Source organism: Bombus bifarius, unplaced genomic scaffold (assembly GCF_011952205.1).
Source record: "Bombus bifarius isolate JDL3187 unplaced genomic scaffold, Bbif_JDL3187 scf7180000007966, whole genome shotgun sequence".
In the NCBI taxonomy this organism is placed as follows: Eukaryota; Metazoa; Arthropoda; class Insecta; order Hymenoptera; family Apidae; genus Bombus; species Bombus bifarius.
Genome location: NW_022884352.1, coordinates 3,872,500 through 3,889,797, shown reverse-complemented (window position 1 = coordinate 3,889,797; position 17,298 = coordinate 3,872,500). Strand labels below are relative to the sequence as shown.

The window sequence follows — 17,298 nt, the reverse complement described above, 5'->3', positions numbered from 1 at the left end:
TCCTTATATAGGGTACATTTCACCCCGCGCAGGCGTTCCATCCCCCATAGAGCACACCTACACCCGATGGTACACGCTGTACACACACCATCGCTGAGAATTTCTGTTGGTGGATCACGCAATATGCGTAGATCTCCTGTACCGTGTACACCTCGTCCTCCTCCGATGGACCACTTTGAAAAGGAAAAACGGATAAAAAAAAGAGAGTGAGAGAGAGAGGGAGAAGAGACTAGAAAGAGGGGGAGCTAAATCGAGACGAAGAAAAAAGAAAGAGACACGACGTGATTTTTTAACTACGACTCGGTTAATATGCCCGTGGATTATTGCGTGTCGACGGGAAAACGCGATGACTCGGTTGCTCGAACGAGGAAAAACTTCCTGCGGAAACTTTATTGGCACTTTTGACTTCTCTTTCGTCTTTCTTTTTATTTTTAGTCCTGTTTATTTTTATTTCGCGTGTTTTTTTTTATCCGCCGATGAATAGCTCATTGATTCCCTCGTCGAAGAAGCGGACACATTGTAGCGAGTCGCATTGTCAGCGACACTTGATAATTGAATCGAGGACAAAGACCTTCTGTGACTTTATTTGAGGAACTGTGCAGGATAGGTATACCGAGGTTGTTCCGAGGGGAAATGCGAAAGCTGTCGGTAACTTTTCGCGGTTTTATTTTCGAGTTCGCTTGGGGTTTGAAACTGTCTGAAATTAGCTTCTGATGCTCCTTTAAGGGAAAAGGGGAATAGATGGTAAAGGGAAGGGAATCGCGGTGAAATGGTTGTATAATTAACAGGCATGAAAACGTAATCTTTCGTGGAAATTTTTCGGTCCGTTTTTATCTTCGTGCGCCGGAATTTCGATGTATGCAACGCAGCTATCTGTGCGGAAACGTGTAAAGGACGTGAAAATGCGGATGATAATTTTCATTTAAAAAATACTGTTTTAAAGTATCCTTATTTTTACTTTTTACCACAAAGTTCATGTTCGATTTTTGAAACATTGAAAACGTCAAACTACGATGGAATAACATTTTTAATAAAATACATCCAAAGAATTCTGTACAAAGCGTATAATCAACCATTAATTATAATGCATCGTTTAAGTCAGCTATTAAACACCGTGTCAAATTTAAATCCTACTGAAATTTTGTTTAATATCGTATAACGATACTCAGTCGCATTTATCAAACGTGTACTAAATCTGACGTAAAGGAATAATTGTAATAATGTAAAATTTGCAGTAATTATCGAAGATTACTATTTTATTTAATTATGTTTCATATCCGAATAAATAGAGAATTCGCCAAAATTAATATCGAATAAACAAATGAACATCAAGTTGTTTAATGACTATTAATGGAGAAGAGCACGAACCGAACATTCTCTTGGTAAAATAATAAACAAAGAAGTAACTTGAAAACGAACGAATTTTACGCAATATCCCTCTGAAACTCTGATCCAAAAGCATATAGCAGTTTATACAGTCACGGTATATCTTTCCTCGAACTGGCCTGTATAAATCGTACCTATTTTTTCACTTTTTAAATTGTTTATTCTATGTATCTTTATGTCAGAGTAATTTAAACGATTTTATAAATCCCTCGTTGAAATGAAGATATCACGCTGCATAAATACGAAAGAAACGAGAGAGTGAAAATACGTTAGGCGTTGAAAAGTCACAGAATGTGGACAAAAAAAAAGTGTTACCAAAAAAGAAAATGTGCGATTGCAAAAAAAAAATTGCGCTACGCCGATGTTGACCTGTGTAAAACTGTATGGATCGATGCAGTGCCCGGATATAGTGTCATATTGTTTTAAAAACAGTGGAAAATGCCCTTTCTCTCCTTAAGCCTTAAATCATTCTATCAAAAATGATACTTTTTATACAACACTTCACACTTTTCTTCGATCCTTTTTCTTTCTCTTTATTTAACGACAATTTTAACGATATTGTTTGACGATATTCGATTGCCACACGCATTAACATTTTTATAAAACGAGCTTCTTCGTTTTACAAATTCTCGAGCATTTCCCACTAACGTGACGTTACTCCTTTTCCGAGTACAGCCATTATAAGCCAAGTAATTAAACTACTTATCGCTTTCCTTAGTCGTTTAATAACCGATTGGCCAAGTCATGATTTAATAATAAAGATCACAGCTTGATACAGATACGATAGCATATTAAAAATATCGACATTTTCATGGTATTTATCGTGATAACTTATTGTTCAGTATTGGAAATTGAGTTCACGAAATATCGATAAATTTCTAATATTTGACACTGCCACAGATATGTTGTAACAAAATATTTGGCGTTGCAAACAGGTGTTGGACGAAACAAACAAAAATGTGAATATTTTAATTTAGATTTATTAGGCCCTTCGCTTTTTCGGGATAGATATTTCTGAAACTTATACTCCCTTCATAAATACAAAGATAATTAGTTTCATAAGTTTCATTATGTTTCTTTATTAAAAGTAAGTCAGTTAATAGCTTCGAAACTTCTATTCATACTAAAGATTATTATAGTACTTTGAAATAAATGGGAAACGACGTTTCTGTTTGATGTTAAAGAAAATTTTAATAATTTTTGATAATATAGATAACAATATAAATTTAATAATTACCAGCCTTTCTTTCCGGTCATTGCTGAAAAAAAAAAAAACAGATGTCCGTATGTGCTTTTTTTATATTTTAATTTATATTCTAGCGAGCACGTCCAGAAAGATAGAATCTAAATAAAGTTTTGCCTCGTATGATAAATATTATAACGAGAATTTTACTTTGCATATTTTATGCACTTTTGCACGCTCGAATTTCCTACAAATACACGTACGATTTAATTCGATGGCTTGTTTCATAACACGTACATCATACGTATAGCATTTTTTTCTCTACGTTTGTTCGACGAAAAATAGAATGTGAATAATAAATACATAACTCTTTGGATTTCGTGTATCGATTACACGTGCTATAAGAAGCAGAATATGGCGCGCATCCCCTGACGTCGAAGAGCGGGCATCGTATTTTGATACAAGTTTCTTTGGGAATATACAATTTCAAATATAATTGAACGCGTATCTCTCTGATTTCGATCCAATAAGCGTGGATAATGTCTCAAATAAGACGCGTACGCGATTACGGCTTTACACGAAAACGTATTTATGGAGCACCGTAGCTAAAAATAGATACTCGCTGTTATAAATGATAGATATTAATACGGAAAGAATTGTTTTCGCGTCTCAAAATTGATGTTTTAAGACGAGATGAAAAGTAAAGACGCTGGCAAACCTACATTTTTGCGAGAGAGGATTCTGTCGTTGTTTAAAATCAATTAAATAAAAAAAAAGATCAAATTAAATAATTCACAAGTATAAAATATAAATACGAATTGAATTTTGATAACATTACCGCTGTAATCTTTGTGCATGAACGATATAATAATTGTAGTTGAACGATTTTTCGAAAACGACCACGACTTTGCTTTTAAAAATAGAAATGGAGAAAATCAAAATCACTCGCGAAATGTCTGCAAGTGTTGCGAAGCAGGTTTTCAGATAAAATGCATGCAGGACGACTATAAAATTCATTTATTGTGTCTTATCAATTTGTATAAAATATTGATTTATCATTACAGGTCACACATGGATACGTGTATAATCTATTATACAATTTATCATCGTTACGTGTATCATATTGTTTAAGACCCAAGAAAACCTATGTATATACCGTTTAAACTGTAACTGAAATCGTTTACACATAAGTATATGTTTAATGCATTAGCAGAAGTATATAGCTCCTTTCGATCAGATTAGATAAAGAGAAGTACGATATCTGCCAACAATTTAAATTTCATATTCACACGAATAAATAAATAGTTACTTTTATCACATGTGGATTTTTCCAATTAAGAAATGTTGAGGATTTAAAAGCCACAAATTACTACGTAAACTAGACTTCTTTGGAAAGATACGTGCAACAAAATTGCTTTTGCGGTTATTAATCCTAAAAAAGAAAAAATTGATGCAACCTTCGATTAATCTTTCTTTCCTTCTTTTTTTTCTATTTTCTTTCTCTTTTAGAATCTTCATTTTAAAAATTAACGGCTAGAACGTTCATTAGAGAAATAAGTTTCCGAAAATTAAATTCTAAAACATCAATTCTAATTAATAAAACTGAAGAAATTTTGTTTTCCTTCGTGCTGATAAATCATACCAAACTGTAACGCAGAAAGGAGCAAGCTGCCTTTTTTAAGATATTTTACTTAAAACACTAACTTGTGAGACATACGGAGAAAATGACTAATCATAAACACATATCAATTTATCCCTACCTATAGATTTTCACTAATGAAAAATTATTATTGTTACCGTTAGATCTTGTTTTTCGCAAAGTAAGACCTGAACGTTTGCAAAATGTCAATCTTTGAAAATGTATAATTATCTGCTTGTTCGAGGCACTCATACATCTCACATCGATATTAGCATGCGCTTATAACGATAAATATGTCGTTATTATATCTAAAGAACGTTGTAAAAATGCTTACTTTTAATATTTAAAGCTTATCATTTCTTATAATCGGTAGTAAATGTTCGTAACCATCCATTATAGTATATTTAACGTTCTTTTTTTTTTATATTTTTTACTATATGTATACTTTTTTTTATCATTACTATAGCGATATGACGGGTACAAGTGCATCTTGTCTGTCAAGGTACCTATCTCGTATGTACAACATTACTTCTAAACTATGTAACATCTCAACATGAAAATGTCAAATCAAATCAATTGTTAGTACTCGCTCAATATCCATTGCAGATGAATCTCATGACAAGAAAAATTTTAACGATTAAATTTACTTATTTGCACGAAAGAAAATAACTGGCAATTGATAATAACATAAGAATAGTAACAGTCAAATAATAACAACTTTCTCATTCACAGATCATGTAATGTTGAGATGTTATACATATTCATATACATCCTAAAGAATAATAAAGCATTTGATAAAAATAGCTGGCTTTTATTACAATCAGTGGAGATACGATTAATATTAATGAGAGATTTCATGAAATCTATTGATATAAGATATTTTTAATATCAGCAATTAAACTTCTCAAGTTACTGTTAATTATGAACAAGCTTTCAGTAAAAAATATGAACTTATTTGAATCTGTCTTTTGGTCAATTCACGTTTAAAAATACATATGCATTGTTTTATGCTTTTATCCTTTCTTTCTCCTCTATTTTCAATGCAAACAGTCACAAAAGACTACCTATAAAATAGATTTTTTTCTTTCTACGCAAAAAAGAGTACTTAAATGTATAATCTCTGAAGTACCAGTCTGTGCAAAATACTTTAAAGTTTGAACACAGTTTTTACATGGAAACAAAAGCTTTTTTCTAACTTTGTTCCAAATTTTTTCTTCCTTTCTTCCTAAATTAAGACAAGGAATCTTGTGAAAACTATGACTTGAATTTTCCATCTCAATTTAGTAAGAACTAGGTGTTAAATATTCATATTTGATCCTTGACTTCTAAACAGATTAACAACATAGTAACCAATACATAGCCAACTGATTATATTGGTATTTTTTCAACAATTATTATTACAGTTAATCTACATCCGTAATATTTACAATATTGTATACTTTAAAATTAATAGACGTTGTATGTGTAGCTTGTATAGTAGATTTATATAAGTTGAATTTTCATTTCTAACTTTAACTGAAATAGAATACTTTTCTTTGAACGCACCAAAATCAAAGTAGTGGCACGATCATCATTTGAAATGAAACATATTCTATTAATCTGTCAGTCAGTATTTTATTGCATTGAGTCTTATCGAGTATCCTTACTTGCTCAGAGGGTATTTTTCTTTTATATGACATAACATTTACAAAAAGGTTCAATTTATAGTCACGTCTCAAGTACTTCTCTGTATGAGTAATCTAGCAATCACATAATACAAAGTAGCTATTTTTACATTCTCAAAATTGGAATTACAAATTATCGATAAAAATAATATGTCCAATTATAATTTGAGCTATTGCATATTACATTATTGACTTTACGAAATAGACGAAATAAATGTAAAAATAATCGAAAATTAAATAATGAAAAATGTTTTTTTTACATAATAAACAATACATGAGAACATAACAACTATAGTAAGCATATTTAGTTAAGTCAGATATTGATGGTATTCGATATAATTACAACCAGAATTTTAAAATATTAAATCATTAAGACAATTATTCTCTTAATAAATACCTTCTATATCTTAGTACAAAGCTGTTAATATATGTCATGCCATAACATAATACTATCGATAGATTTCTCCGTAAAATTTAATTTGCGAAGAAAACGATACTATAATACATGTCAGTGTTGTCAAGGATCATATCATTGAGAATTACAAATAATATTAATAATAAATATCATACACAAAGATCATGAATCGATCAGTAAATAAAAACACTTGTTTTAGTCATTCTCTTGTTTTACCATTAGTTTAGCCTTCATAGATTCATAGAATACTTGGAGAAGATCTTCCCGACTGAACTTCGAACTGACTGCTTCAAAAATCTTTAATAAATCCTCTTTCGATTCACAGAATTGTTCGATACATTCGACTGCAAACTGGGAAGTCCAAAATTTACTGAAAATATTCTCCATAACAGGAGAAGATTGAGATTCCAAAGCTTGCGCTATGTCAGCTGGACTATTATTTTGCAATGCTATATCTAAAACGACACGCGGTGGTATTAATTCATCATTTGCGACTGTATGGCTAATGATTACATCCATTGGCATTCTTTTTAACATAGCGTTTAAACTAGATAATTCTGTCATAGGCTTCCTTATCCCCTGTTGTTCTTCTTCTTTCAATTTTTTGGACAACATTTCAGCAAGTTCTGAAGATATACATTTTTCATAAACAGCATCCTTAACTTCGTTAAAATCGAGAATATCCAAACAATCACTGGTCTTTATCTTTTTTCTATATGTATTCAATACTTTTACAAAAAATTGTTTGTCAGCACTGAAAATATCAGGAAGCCGAAGCAAAACTTTATTCACTCCACAAGCACGGCATGCCATCTTCAATATTACTTCATTAGAATTTTTTCTATTTTCAGTGCCAAGCATTCTGATGGTTTCACTTTCCAATTCCACCTGTGATACATGTCTCATTTTATTCTGAAAAAACAAATAATTGTATATTTTCAGCTAAATATCTTTTAATTTTTAATTAGCATTAGAGCTGTGATGAAACGTCATATGGAAATACAAACAAAATATTTACTTTATATTGTAGAAGAAGTTTTTCTGGAGTGCATCTCCTTACTGCACTTTCTAGCACTAAGTTAACATCTATCTCATCCAAAAGGTCTTCCAAAGCCATTTGTGCTGCAACCGATTTTGTCGCTTTATTCGCTCCTGCTTTGGATAGATAAATAGAGTCAATACTAGTACAGGTTCCAACAGTTTTTGTTGCTTGTGTTGTTGTCACTGCATTTCTAGCGCAAGAGCTAGAATTTTCAGTATCATTTTCTGATGTAGAAATGGTAACCTTAGATGATGCTGGCATACTCGTAATTTGTCTAAATAAAAACAGAATTTTGTTATACAATCATCATAAAGGAAAAAAGAATAAATACATAATTTAATACTATTATTAACATACGTAGTTGTCACATTTGATGATTCTGATCCAGTCGTTTGTGCAACTTCATACATTGCTTGAGAATTAGTTTTAGAAACATCAACTGTAAGCATATTTGACAATTCATTTGAAGCTGATTCTGTTGTTTTCTTAAACATCTTACATGCATTCTTATCGATTATAACATTGTTAAAAATTGTACTAGAGCTTGACTGGCTTAATGGTATATGATTTATTAATTCATTACATATTTCATCGGTGCTGCTTTTTACTGCTTCATCTTCGATCGTTACTTTCCGTGTAGATGCAGGTACATTAATATTTACAGAACATGATACTTCGTTGTTGTTTGATACTTTTTCAGCATGTTTTTTCTCAAAGCATTTTAAAACATTTTTTACAAATTCAACTTTTGAATTACTCTTTACTGGAATTTTGTTTATTTCACGTTCAGATAATTGGGCGAGATCCCCAATGGTTTGAATATTTCTATGTTTAAAACACGCAAGTAAATGTTGCACCCAAAGAGGATTAGTCAAATGATCAATGATAGATGTTATAGGTTCTTTACACAGTATTAATGTGGGATATATAGGTTGAATAGAATCTAATAATTCTGGATGTGGAGTTTCTACATTAAATTCGCTTGCATTCTCACCGTCTTGACTTGAAGGTAAGCTTCCAAATACTGAATCTGTAACGGGTAGAGTATCTTGTTCTTGGATATTCTCTTGCATATTCTCAGTTGCTTGTGTACTAGTCCTTATTAATTTTCCGCAGAAAATTTCGTCTGAGTTTGCTGAAGAATTCAATACAGTAAGGTTTGCTGCATCTATTGTATCGTCTAAATATTCAGAATTCGCATGTTTTTCTGATGAATGTTTTATTATAGAATTGTCCTGAACATTGAATTTCAGCAGATCTAATGAATTATTCATAATAGATGTATTTTCTATAGCGCTTGTATCAACATCAGAAGTCCTTTCTTCAACAAAATCATTATGTTTAGTATCTATTCCAGTAAACATGTCTTCCTGTGTCATTGAATGATCAAATTCATTATTTTCTAAACTAACATTACAATCTTTTGATACTTCCAAAATTTCATCTTTTTTACTTTGATCTATTTTGCTTGTAAATGTCCGTTTTACATGTTTGGAAGACGTTGAATCTTGGGTAATTTCAAGTTCAATATTTAAATTATCAATTTTAATATTATTTGGCATTGGAACTGCATTTGTTGACCCATCTACAGAATTACACATTTGCACATCAGTATCTATAGTAACATTCTCTGAATATTCTAATTCTTCAGCTATTTTTGTCAATAATTCGTTTTCTCTTTCACATTGTATGTCAACTTCGGATGCATTTGTCACATCAGTTTCTTCATCTTTTTCCAACTTATCTGAGTCTGTTGATACCAATTTCTGCTTAATTTGTTTTAACCTTAATGGCGAATCCTTACGTACTAGTCCACGTGAAGTAAATTTAATAGCTTTATAGATTGAGTCAGTAGATGTAATTTCATATCCCATTTCCTTTGAAACTGGAGGATCCGCAAAGCTTACTCTTTTTCGCTATAATAAAATATAATATATCACAATTAACATGTCTTAATGGATTCTAATATTACATTAAAAAATATCTATTATATTTATTTTATAAAAATATTTATTTTTTGTATTATATCAATATAATTATAAAAACATGTAAATTATAAATAAAATTATAAATAAAATCATATTTTTATATTTTATCAAATAGCCTGTTGTTATACATTTGAAAAAGATTACCTTACTAGGAGTTACAGCTTCAGGATCAGGTTCTGGAATATATTGACGTTGACGTTTCAATATACTTGCACTTGGAGATGCAGTCAATGAAGGTGGATTTGCACTTGACCATTCTAGAATTGGCAATTCATCTACTTGAAGCATGGTTTCTTCACCTATTTTATCAGTTTGAGCATCAGTTTGTGCAGATATGCAATCTACTGATTTGTCAGCTTTTGTGAAAACTTTTTCTCCATCATTTTTCAAATTAGAAAATAATTTTATTGGAGGGGAAGAACAATAATCTGTTGACCTCATATTATTAAAAATTTTCTCTTGTCTGCTGCTACATGTTGCTGTTATTTTATCAACTTCTTTCAACATAGGTGCTTGTTCTTTTTTTCCAAGCAACATATCATTGTCCGTATCTTTGGATTTTACTCTTTTAACTGTATGTTCTTCATCTAAATTTATTACATAGTCTTCAGCTTCCATTCTTGCTTGTTTTGTTACTAACCCTAACATATGAGCTGCACGTCCTTGTGCTGAGAAGGTTTTTAATTTTGTCTGGCGTTTGATATTACTTTTAGGCGATGATAACTCAAGCAAGGATTTAAACACTGATCCATCATTTACTTTTTGCACTTCAGATACACTATCCTTTTCATTATCACATAAGTTATTTTCAATAATAGGAGTTGAAATCTTTGGTTCACTGATACTGATTTCATTGGTTTCTTCAAATTCCTTAAAATTATCTTTAGGAACTTTGATATTGTCGTTATCACAATCATTTGAAACAATTTTAGCTACTTCCTCATTCTCAGCTGTAGCATCACAGCATTTCATCAAAGGAGAAATATCGTCCACCTTATTAATTTTAATAAAACATTGTTTTTCAGTACATTTTTTTAACAATTCTAATGTTTCTTGGGAACTTTCTACTATATCTTCTGCATCATCTTGAGTTTGATTTTTTCCTTCTATGGACTTAAGATCTTGATTTAAAATTTGTGTTTCGCTATATGATTTATTATTATTAACTACTTCAACATTATTTTCAGTAGATTTTTTTGTATAAAGTAAATCACATTTATCATCTGATATACTTTTTGAAGTAATTTCTGTCTGTACATTTTCTTTTTGTTTCTTTTCCCCTACTTCTTTTTCTCCTTCTAATGAATTCTTTTTATTCTGTGAAATAGCTTTTGTATCTTCAATTTTGTTAAGTTCAATTCTTACTTTTGATAATTTACTTTTATCTAATTTAGATAATGCTTGTGAATCTTCTACTACATCTCCCATATCATCTTGAGTGTGACTTCTACCTTCAGTAAATTTAATATTTTGAACAGTATCATTAATTTCAATAGCTCTTTCGGTATTAAGTAAATCGCACTTATTATTTGGTATACTTTTTGAATTAACTTCTGTCTCTGCAGTTTCTTCTTTTGTATTTTCTTTGACTTTTCTTTGTTCTTCTAATCCACTCTTTTTATTTTGTAAGATCTTTCTTGTATCTTCACCTTTTTTAACTTCAACTTTATCCGATCTCCTAGGTCTGCCTCTATGTTTCGCTTCTCTCTTTGCAATATTAGCACCTTTGTTTTCTTCTGGTTGCTTTTTATCATCACAACATTTGGATCGCCGACTACGTGATAAGGGACTGTCAAATACCATATTTATACGTAAACGAGATATTTCATTCCTAGTACGTTGGCTTAAATTCGCTTCATCAATTGCTATTACACTCGTTACTGCATTATCATTTTCTACAGATTCACACCTATCGCTATCACTAGCTGTCTCCGTTAAAAGAACTTTCCTTCGTTGACGCACATTAGCTGTTTCGCTTTCACTATCTGAAATTGATTTTCGTTTAATACCTCTTTTTTCTTCTTTGGTCAATTTATTTTCTACATTTTCCGATGCTTTTTGTTTATTAATTATTTCAGACTTGTCGTGGATTAATTTCGTCTTTAAGCTGCTTCGCAAAATTTTATTTGTGTTTGACTGTCCCGGTTGATTGTAAATAATTTCTTCAAGTTTTGACGGAGTAACAGGCTTTACAGCAACATTATAACGATTGCGTCGTTTACTACTATCTAACATAGATGGAGATAGACTTTTGTCATCTTTATTTTCTAAAGATTTCTCTTGTGTATTAGCATCTAAATCTGCTGAAGTTTCTGGATCTGCATTGTCATAAGCATTTTTCACCGTTATCATTTGATCTTCTTCTATAAGCAAATTTTCATTACTGTAAGCATTATCTTTTGCTTTTTGTATGGATTCTAATGGTATATTTTGTTCAACGTTGTCTGTTGATTTTGTATCATTTTCAGCAATTGATTTACTAACTGCTTCTAATTCCTTCATTTCAATTTTGTTTTCTTTATTTGCATCATCATCCAACATATTTCTTATTGAAATATTATCTTTTTTGTTATGATCTTTCTCTGCTTCTCCTAAACTTTTACTTTTTTTATCAAACCATTCTTGTAAATTTTGAGTATCTTGTGATGAAGATTGTGACAAATCATTATACAATGCTGCAATATCTTCTTTCCTTCGTTTCAAAGACTCTTTCTGGTGTTCTGTCAAGCGATTGACATCAAACTTTAAGTTTGTTTTAATGAAAACATAATCCTGTAATTGAAAAAATGCAAAGTATAACAGTTACAGAAGAAACATATTTACAATTATTACATAAATTCCTGTATATATATATATATATATATATGTATATATACCTGTGACTCTGTGTCAATTGATACTTTCTTTTCTGTATTTTTGACTGGTTCTGATTCCTTAACTAATTTTTGGCTATTAGTTCCTTTTAAGAAATCACTACTTACTTGGTTTAGTGACTTTTCAATTTGATCTTTTTTCATTTTTGTAATTTCAGCCTTGCTTAATATCTTATTTTTCCCTACTTCTTTTTCAATTTCTTCCAATATTAATTTAGGACTATCACATAACGCATTTTTCAATTGGAAGAGAGACATTGTTTGAACTTGTATATCAAAACTTGAATGATTTAATGCTTTAATAATTATTTTTTTGTAAGATGAAAGAAGACTATAATTTATTAGTTTACCAAGTCCTTTAAAAATTATAATTACACTTTCCCATGTACTTGCTATCTACAAATGAAATATTTTAAGGTTAATTCTATTTTTATTATATATTCAATTAAATATTGTAGAATATTCATCAATTAAATAAATATTATATCAACTAAATATAAAAGAATATTAAACAGTATGTATACCTCTTTATGTAGCATTTCTAATTCAGATTGAAGCATGAGTTCAATAGCAGGTTTACAAACGAACAAATATAATATTGCTTTTTCTGCATTATATCCATAGATAGTAATAATTACTGCTGACAGTGCTTTAAGAGCACGTTCACATTCTTTAGTTCTTTTATGGGATAAAAAGTACATGACAAGATCCACGATAAGATGTATAATAGATGGAACTTCTGTATTCGCTGAAAGTTAGATAGAAAATTAAATATTTATCTTATACATTCATTAAGGTTGTTTCTTTCCAAACTTCCGTTAAATCAGTAACATACCCAATAAAAGCTTATAGTTGATAGTTTTCAGCAAAACGTCTAAACAGTTTAAAATAAGATTAGAAGACCCTTCATTTTCTGTTAAACAATGTTGCATAATACTTGCAATATTTAACAAAATTTCGTTTGATTTTACTGTTGTTATAAGATCTGTTCGCATTTCGAAATGCTTATATAAACATTTCCAAGCCTTTGCTACTTCTTGAACCTACCATAAATAGCATACAAACTAAGATAAAAGTTTATGTATGTAATTTAGAAGTTATGAATTATTTAATAAAATTAACCTGTTTGTGGTCCTCCAAATGTATATACATAAATGGAAATGCTACAATAGATTCAACAGTTTTAAAGTTATGTTCTGTAGTACTTCCTTCATTAATTTCTTGTATATCACTCATGTATTCTCCTAATATACATGCCAAAATAAACCATAATTCAAGAATAACAGATCTGGAAAATATTGTAAAAATAATAAAAAGGTAAGATAAAATTAACTTTATAATTAATATTAATTACTATTTTAAATTGCCTATAACTTACTCATTTTTATCTTCTGCATTTAATAGTAAATATATTTTTTCATGCATTTCTTTCAGACAATTAAATGCATGTAAATAATACACGTTTTTCTTTTGAGACTTAATACATTGCCAAAAAAGACATTTTAATGCTTTATAATGATTCCTTAAAGAGACAGTTATAATATATTTCAGTGCATCTTTTTATAACAATAACATATGTTGCACTAGTATTAGTACTAATATATCAGTACTTTGTACTAATATTTGTATCAATACTCACTTTTCAGCTTTATTTAGAATTGAAGTTTGTAGAAATTTGAATACCAATTTTGACAATGTATCATCTTGAAAATCAAAATCTGTACTTAAATCAGCAATTTCAAATAAGATTGTGTCAAGAATCAAATCTTTAATCATTGGTTTATCCCCAGCATAGTTTGTTAATTCTGTAATAACCCGTGTCATATCTTTATACATAATCTCCTGTAAAATATCATTTAGCAATTATTTTATATAAATGTATTTTAAAATAGTCATGTATTTTTCATTAATAATATTTAAACCAACCTTTTCTGTAACTTTTGATTCTGATCTAATTTTAATTTTTACATAACTGACCAAGCTTGTCCATAGTATTTTACCAAATTGATATCTGTTTTTCATTTCTGCATTTGTAAGTTGGCTCAGTACAAGCAAAGCTTCCCCTACACTGTGAATTATACTTTTATAACATTCTCGAAAGACAACATCAGATATAGGATGCGGAAGTCTTTCTTCCAAAATTGGAGCAGTATAACTATCTTGTTTTGTGACAAGAAGTTGACATAAAGCATCCACAGCAACAACTTTTGTTTTAAAAAATCTTTTTCCTGGTGAGGCTACCACATCAAACTTTGAAGATAATAATGGTGTATCTCCAAGAGGTCCAAAACAAAAATTTAAAAACTGTGTGATTACAGGATTAACAAATTTCTGAATGTCTTTATAAAGCTTAATAATTACATGCCACCAAACTTCTAACTTTGTTAATGCTATTAATTCAGTTTTACTATTTTTGGCATTCAATGGAATACATAACAGTTTTACTCGTCTAGCAGTAGCAAGTTCTTGTGGGTCTAAAGCAAAATTGTCCACCAGTAATTTCCATGAAAGAAATGCTTGCCTGTACCATAAGATATTATCATCATTATTTCTAATTTTTAATGAAAAATATAATTATTGATATAAGCGTTATATATACCTGCGTATAATTGTATCTGTAGATTTAAATGCTTTTTCTTCAACACTTAATAAATTATTTATTAAACCAGCACCACGATGGAGGTCCACACCAAGAAACTGAATACTAACATTCCATTGTGTAGCCCAATCTAATTCACATGTAGATACTAAAAGTAACATACGTTTGCAGTATGTAGACTGTAATGTTGCTATATAACGAGTCCATGCAGGTGCTAGTTTAGTACGAACATGTGATACTATATTTGTAGCTAAAGCTTGTTGTAAAAGTTTTAAAGCAGGACCTCTTTGTCTTTTATGACCCATATAAGCTAACAGTATTACTTTATCCATTAACAGGGCATGAAACTGTAAAGACATTCAATTTAGTATTTTTATATTTTTGTAATATTACAAATATTGCTTACATACTCTTTGAACTTTAATATCTGATGTTGTTGCAGCCACTTTATACAATCTTCTTAATAAAGTTATACAATAGTTAATTGTTTCTTCTTCTACCCTTTGGTCATCTGATAGTGGCTTAGTTTCTGCATCTATCAATGCTTGTAGATTATCTACGCATGCATTTGATGCCGTCCATGGCATTGTATTTGTTTGTATTGTACACATACAATTATTAAAGAAGTTTACAGCATATGCGTCATAAGCAAATGTTGATATAGCATTGTCTTCAACTACTTCTAATAACTTAAGAATTTTTAATCTGAAATTGCAATGATTGAAAGAAGTTACTGAAATTATTAATGCTTACATAAACCAATAAAATTATAGTTTACCACTAACAAAAACTATTAAAATTTAAAATTTTATATAAACAAACCTATTTTTTGGACTTATCTGCCACATAGCTTCAAATAAATTTAAAGTATGATCTTTGAAGTCCTGAATAACTACATTTAATGTTTCATATGCTTCATTCTGTATGTCATTATTTCCATTTGCAAATGCATCTATAACCAGTTTACATAATTCCTTATATTGCTCTTCTTTAATAGATTTTGCAGATTCTAATTTTTTACTGTTACTGAAAGTAACATAATTATTAGCAAATTTAACAAAATCTACATATTACAATACAATATATTTTATATAAAAAAGCTAATAATATTATTATAATTAAAATATGATATGGTATAAATAAAATAAGGTTATATATATATATATATGAATTTACAGATAAAAATATCGAAATTTGTACCTGCGGATATAGGTTAAAGCTTCCCGTTTTTCCTTGATATTGCTATTTTCCCGCAGCATTTTCAGCATTCGCGGGAAAGATTGCATGTTAGAAGCCATTCTACAAATCTTCGTCTTTCAAAGAATTACAATGGAATTTCGTTCATCTCATCAAAAATGTGTTTACGAAGAATTTTCCACGAAAATTAAAACAAGATCTTCTGCGCTCTTACTAATATATCACATGAAATTAAAATGAAATCGTTTACTGATTCCCTTCGGAAATCTTTTTTTATAGACATTCGATATCTTCAAAGACTATCTCCTACAAACAGCCGAGAAAACAGGTTATAGTAAGCAATTATTAAGTATTAGTACGCATTAATACATAGCGCATATTGCCACACACCTTCTACTTCAGCTCTTTCTTCATTTCTCTGTTTACGTTTTCCTTTCTCCTACCTTTTTTTCCCTCTCCCCGCTTTTTTCTTTGTGTCAGGAAATCACAATGCAACCAACGAAAACAAGTTTTGTTTTTGGAAAGAGATACAATTGGGTATACAACAGTTCAACGTTTCACATTCCCGGCGAGTTTACAAAGTGCACGTAAACTTCAGATACCGTTTTCAATAGATTTTCGCTACATCTAATCAAGGAATTATGTTAATTATTAAGACAAAAATATCCTTTATTTTGTTACGTATCTAAATTATAGAGGCACTTTGTAAACTGCGTAATACAATTCGAAAAATGCGTATCAGTAAAAATCGTCTGTCCGCCAAAATATGTATCCCTACTACGTGATGCTCAAATATTAAACTAAAACTGAAGTTGACTCGACTCACTCGACTGTGACGCACTAATGTACATTGTAAATTGTAATGTACAGATCTACGACTATGTAGGTAGAACAAAGATAAAATTGAATATTTGTTTAATGCTGTTTAAAAACATTAACAATTTCTATTTATAAGCAAAATATTATTTGACTTTATTTAAATATGAATTTTAGCAGGTTCCATTCAGTTATTTATATTTATAACTTTTATATTTGCTTGAAATAATTTTTAAAAAGCTTTGTACTTCCTTTATATGCTACTTCAATGCATGTACTTACCATGTACGCGTTTGTTGTACTTCCTCCCAAATATACACATCAAACAAATTAAAAGAAAATACCAAATTTATAGTAATTAGATTTGAACTTTTGTATTCGTAAATAAAGTATTTGAAATAAATTGAAATATTTCAAACATAATTTTTTCTAGAAATTATTAGAAATAATAAGAAATTGATTTACAAACATTTATTTAATTTACTTTTAAATTAAA

At 29.8% G+C, this 17,298-nt stretch overlaps 1 protein-coding gene across 2 annotated transcripts; it reads right to left on the bottom strand.

The window, feature by feature from the left end:
• Window positions 1–4,387: 4,387 nt before the first annotated feature.
• LOC117213852 (telomere-associated protein RIF1-like) lies at window positions 4,388–16,788 on the bottom strand. 2 transcript variants are annotated; one of them, XM_033459573.1, is made up of 16 exons: window positions 16,377–16,788; window positions 15,990–16,292; window positions 15,612–15,815; window positions 15,200–15,494; window positions 14,790–15,136; window positions 14,117–14,711; window positions 13,830–14,032; window positions 13,569–13,712; window positions 13,313–13,478; window positions 13,026–13,233; window positions 12,715–12,938; window positions 12,194–12,586; window positions 9,462–12,089; window positions 7,687–9,245; window positions 7,306–7,603; window positions 4,388–7,199 (listed from the first exon to the last, which is right to left on the bottom strand). In XM_033459573.1, the coding sequence occupies exons 2-16, from the start codon at window positions 16,085–16,087 to the stop codon at window positions 6,483–6,485; spliced, it is 8,079 nt and encodes a 2,692-aa protein (XP_033315464.1). In that variant the 5' UTR covers window positions 16,088–16,292; window positions 16,377–16,788; the 3' UTR covers window positions 4,388–6,482. The 2 variants fall into 2 exon arrangements, with proteins under 2 accessions (XP_033315464.1, XP_033315539.1); XM_033459648.1 differs by having other exon boundaries at window positions 12,299–12,586; window positions 16,377–16,787.
• Between the last annotated feature and the right edge of the window lie 510 nt (window positions 16,789–17,298).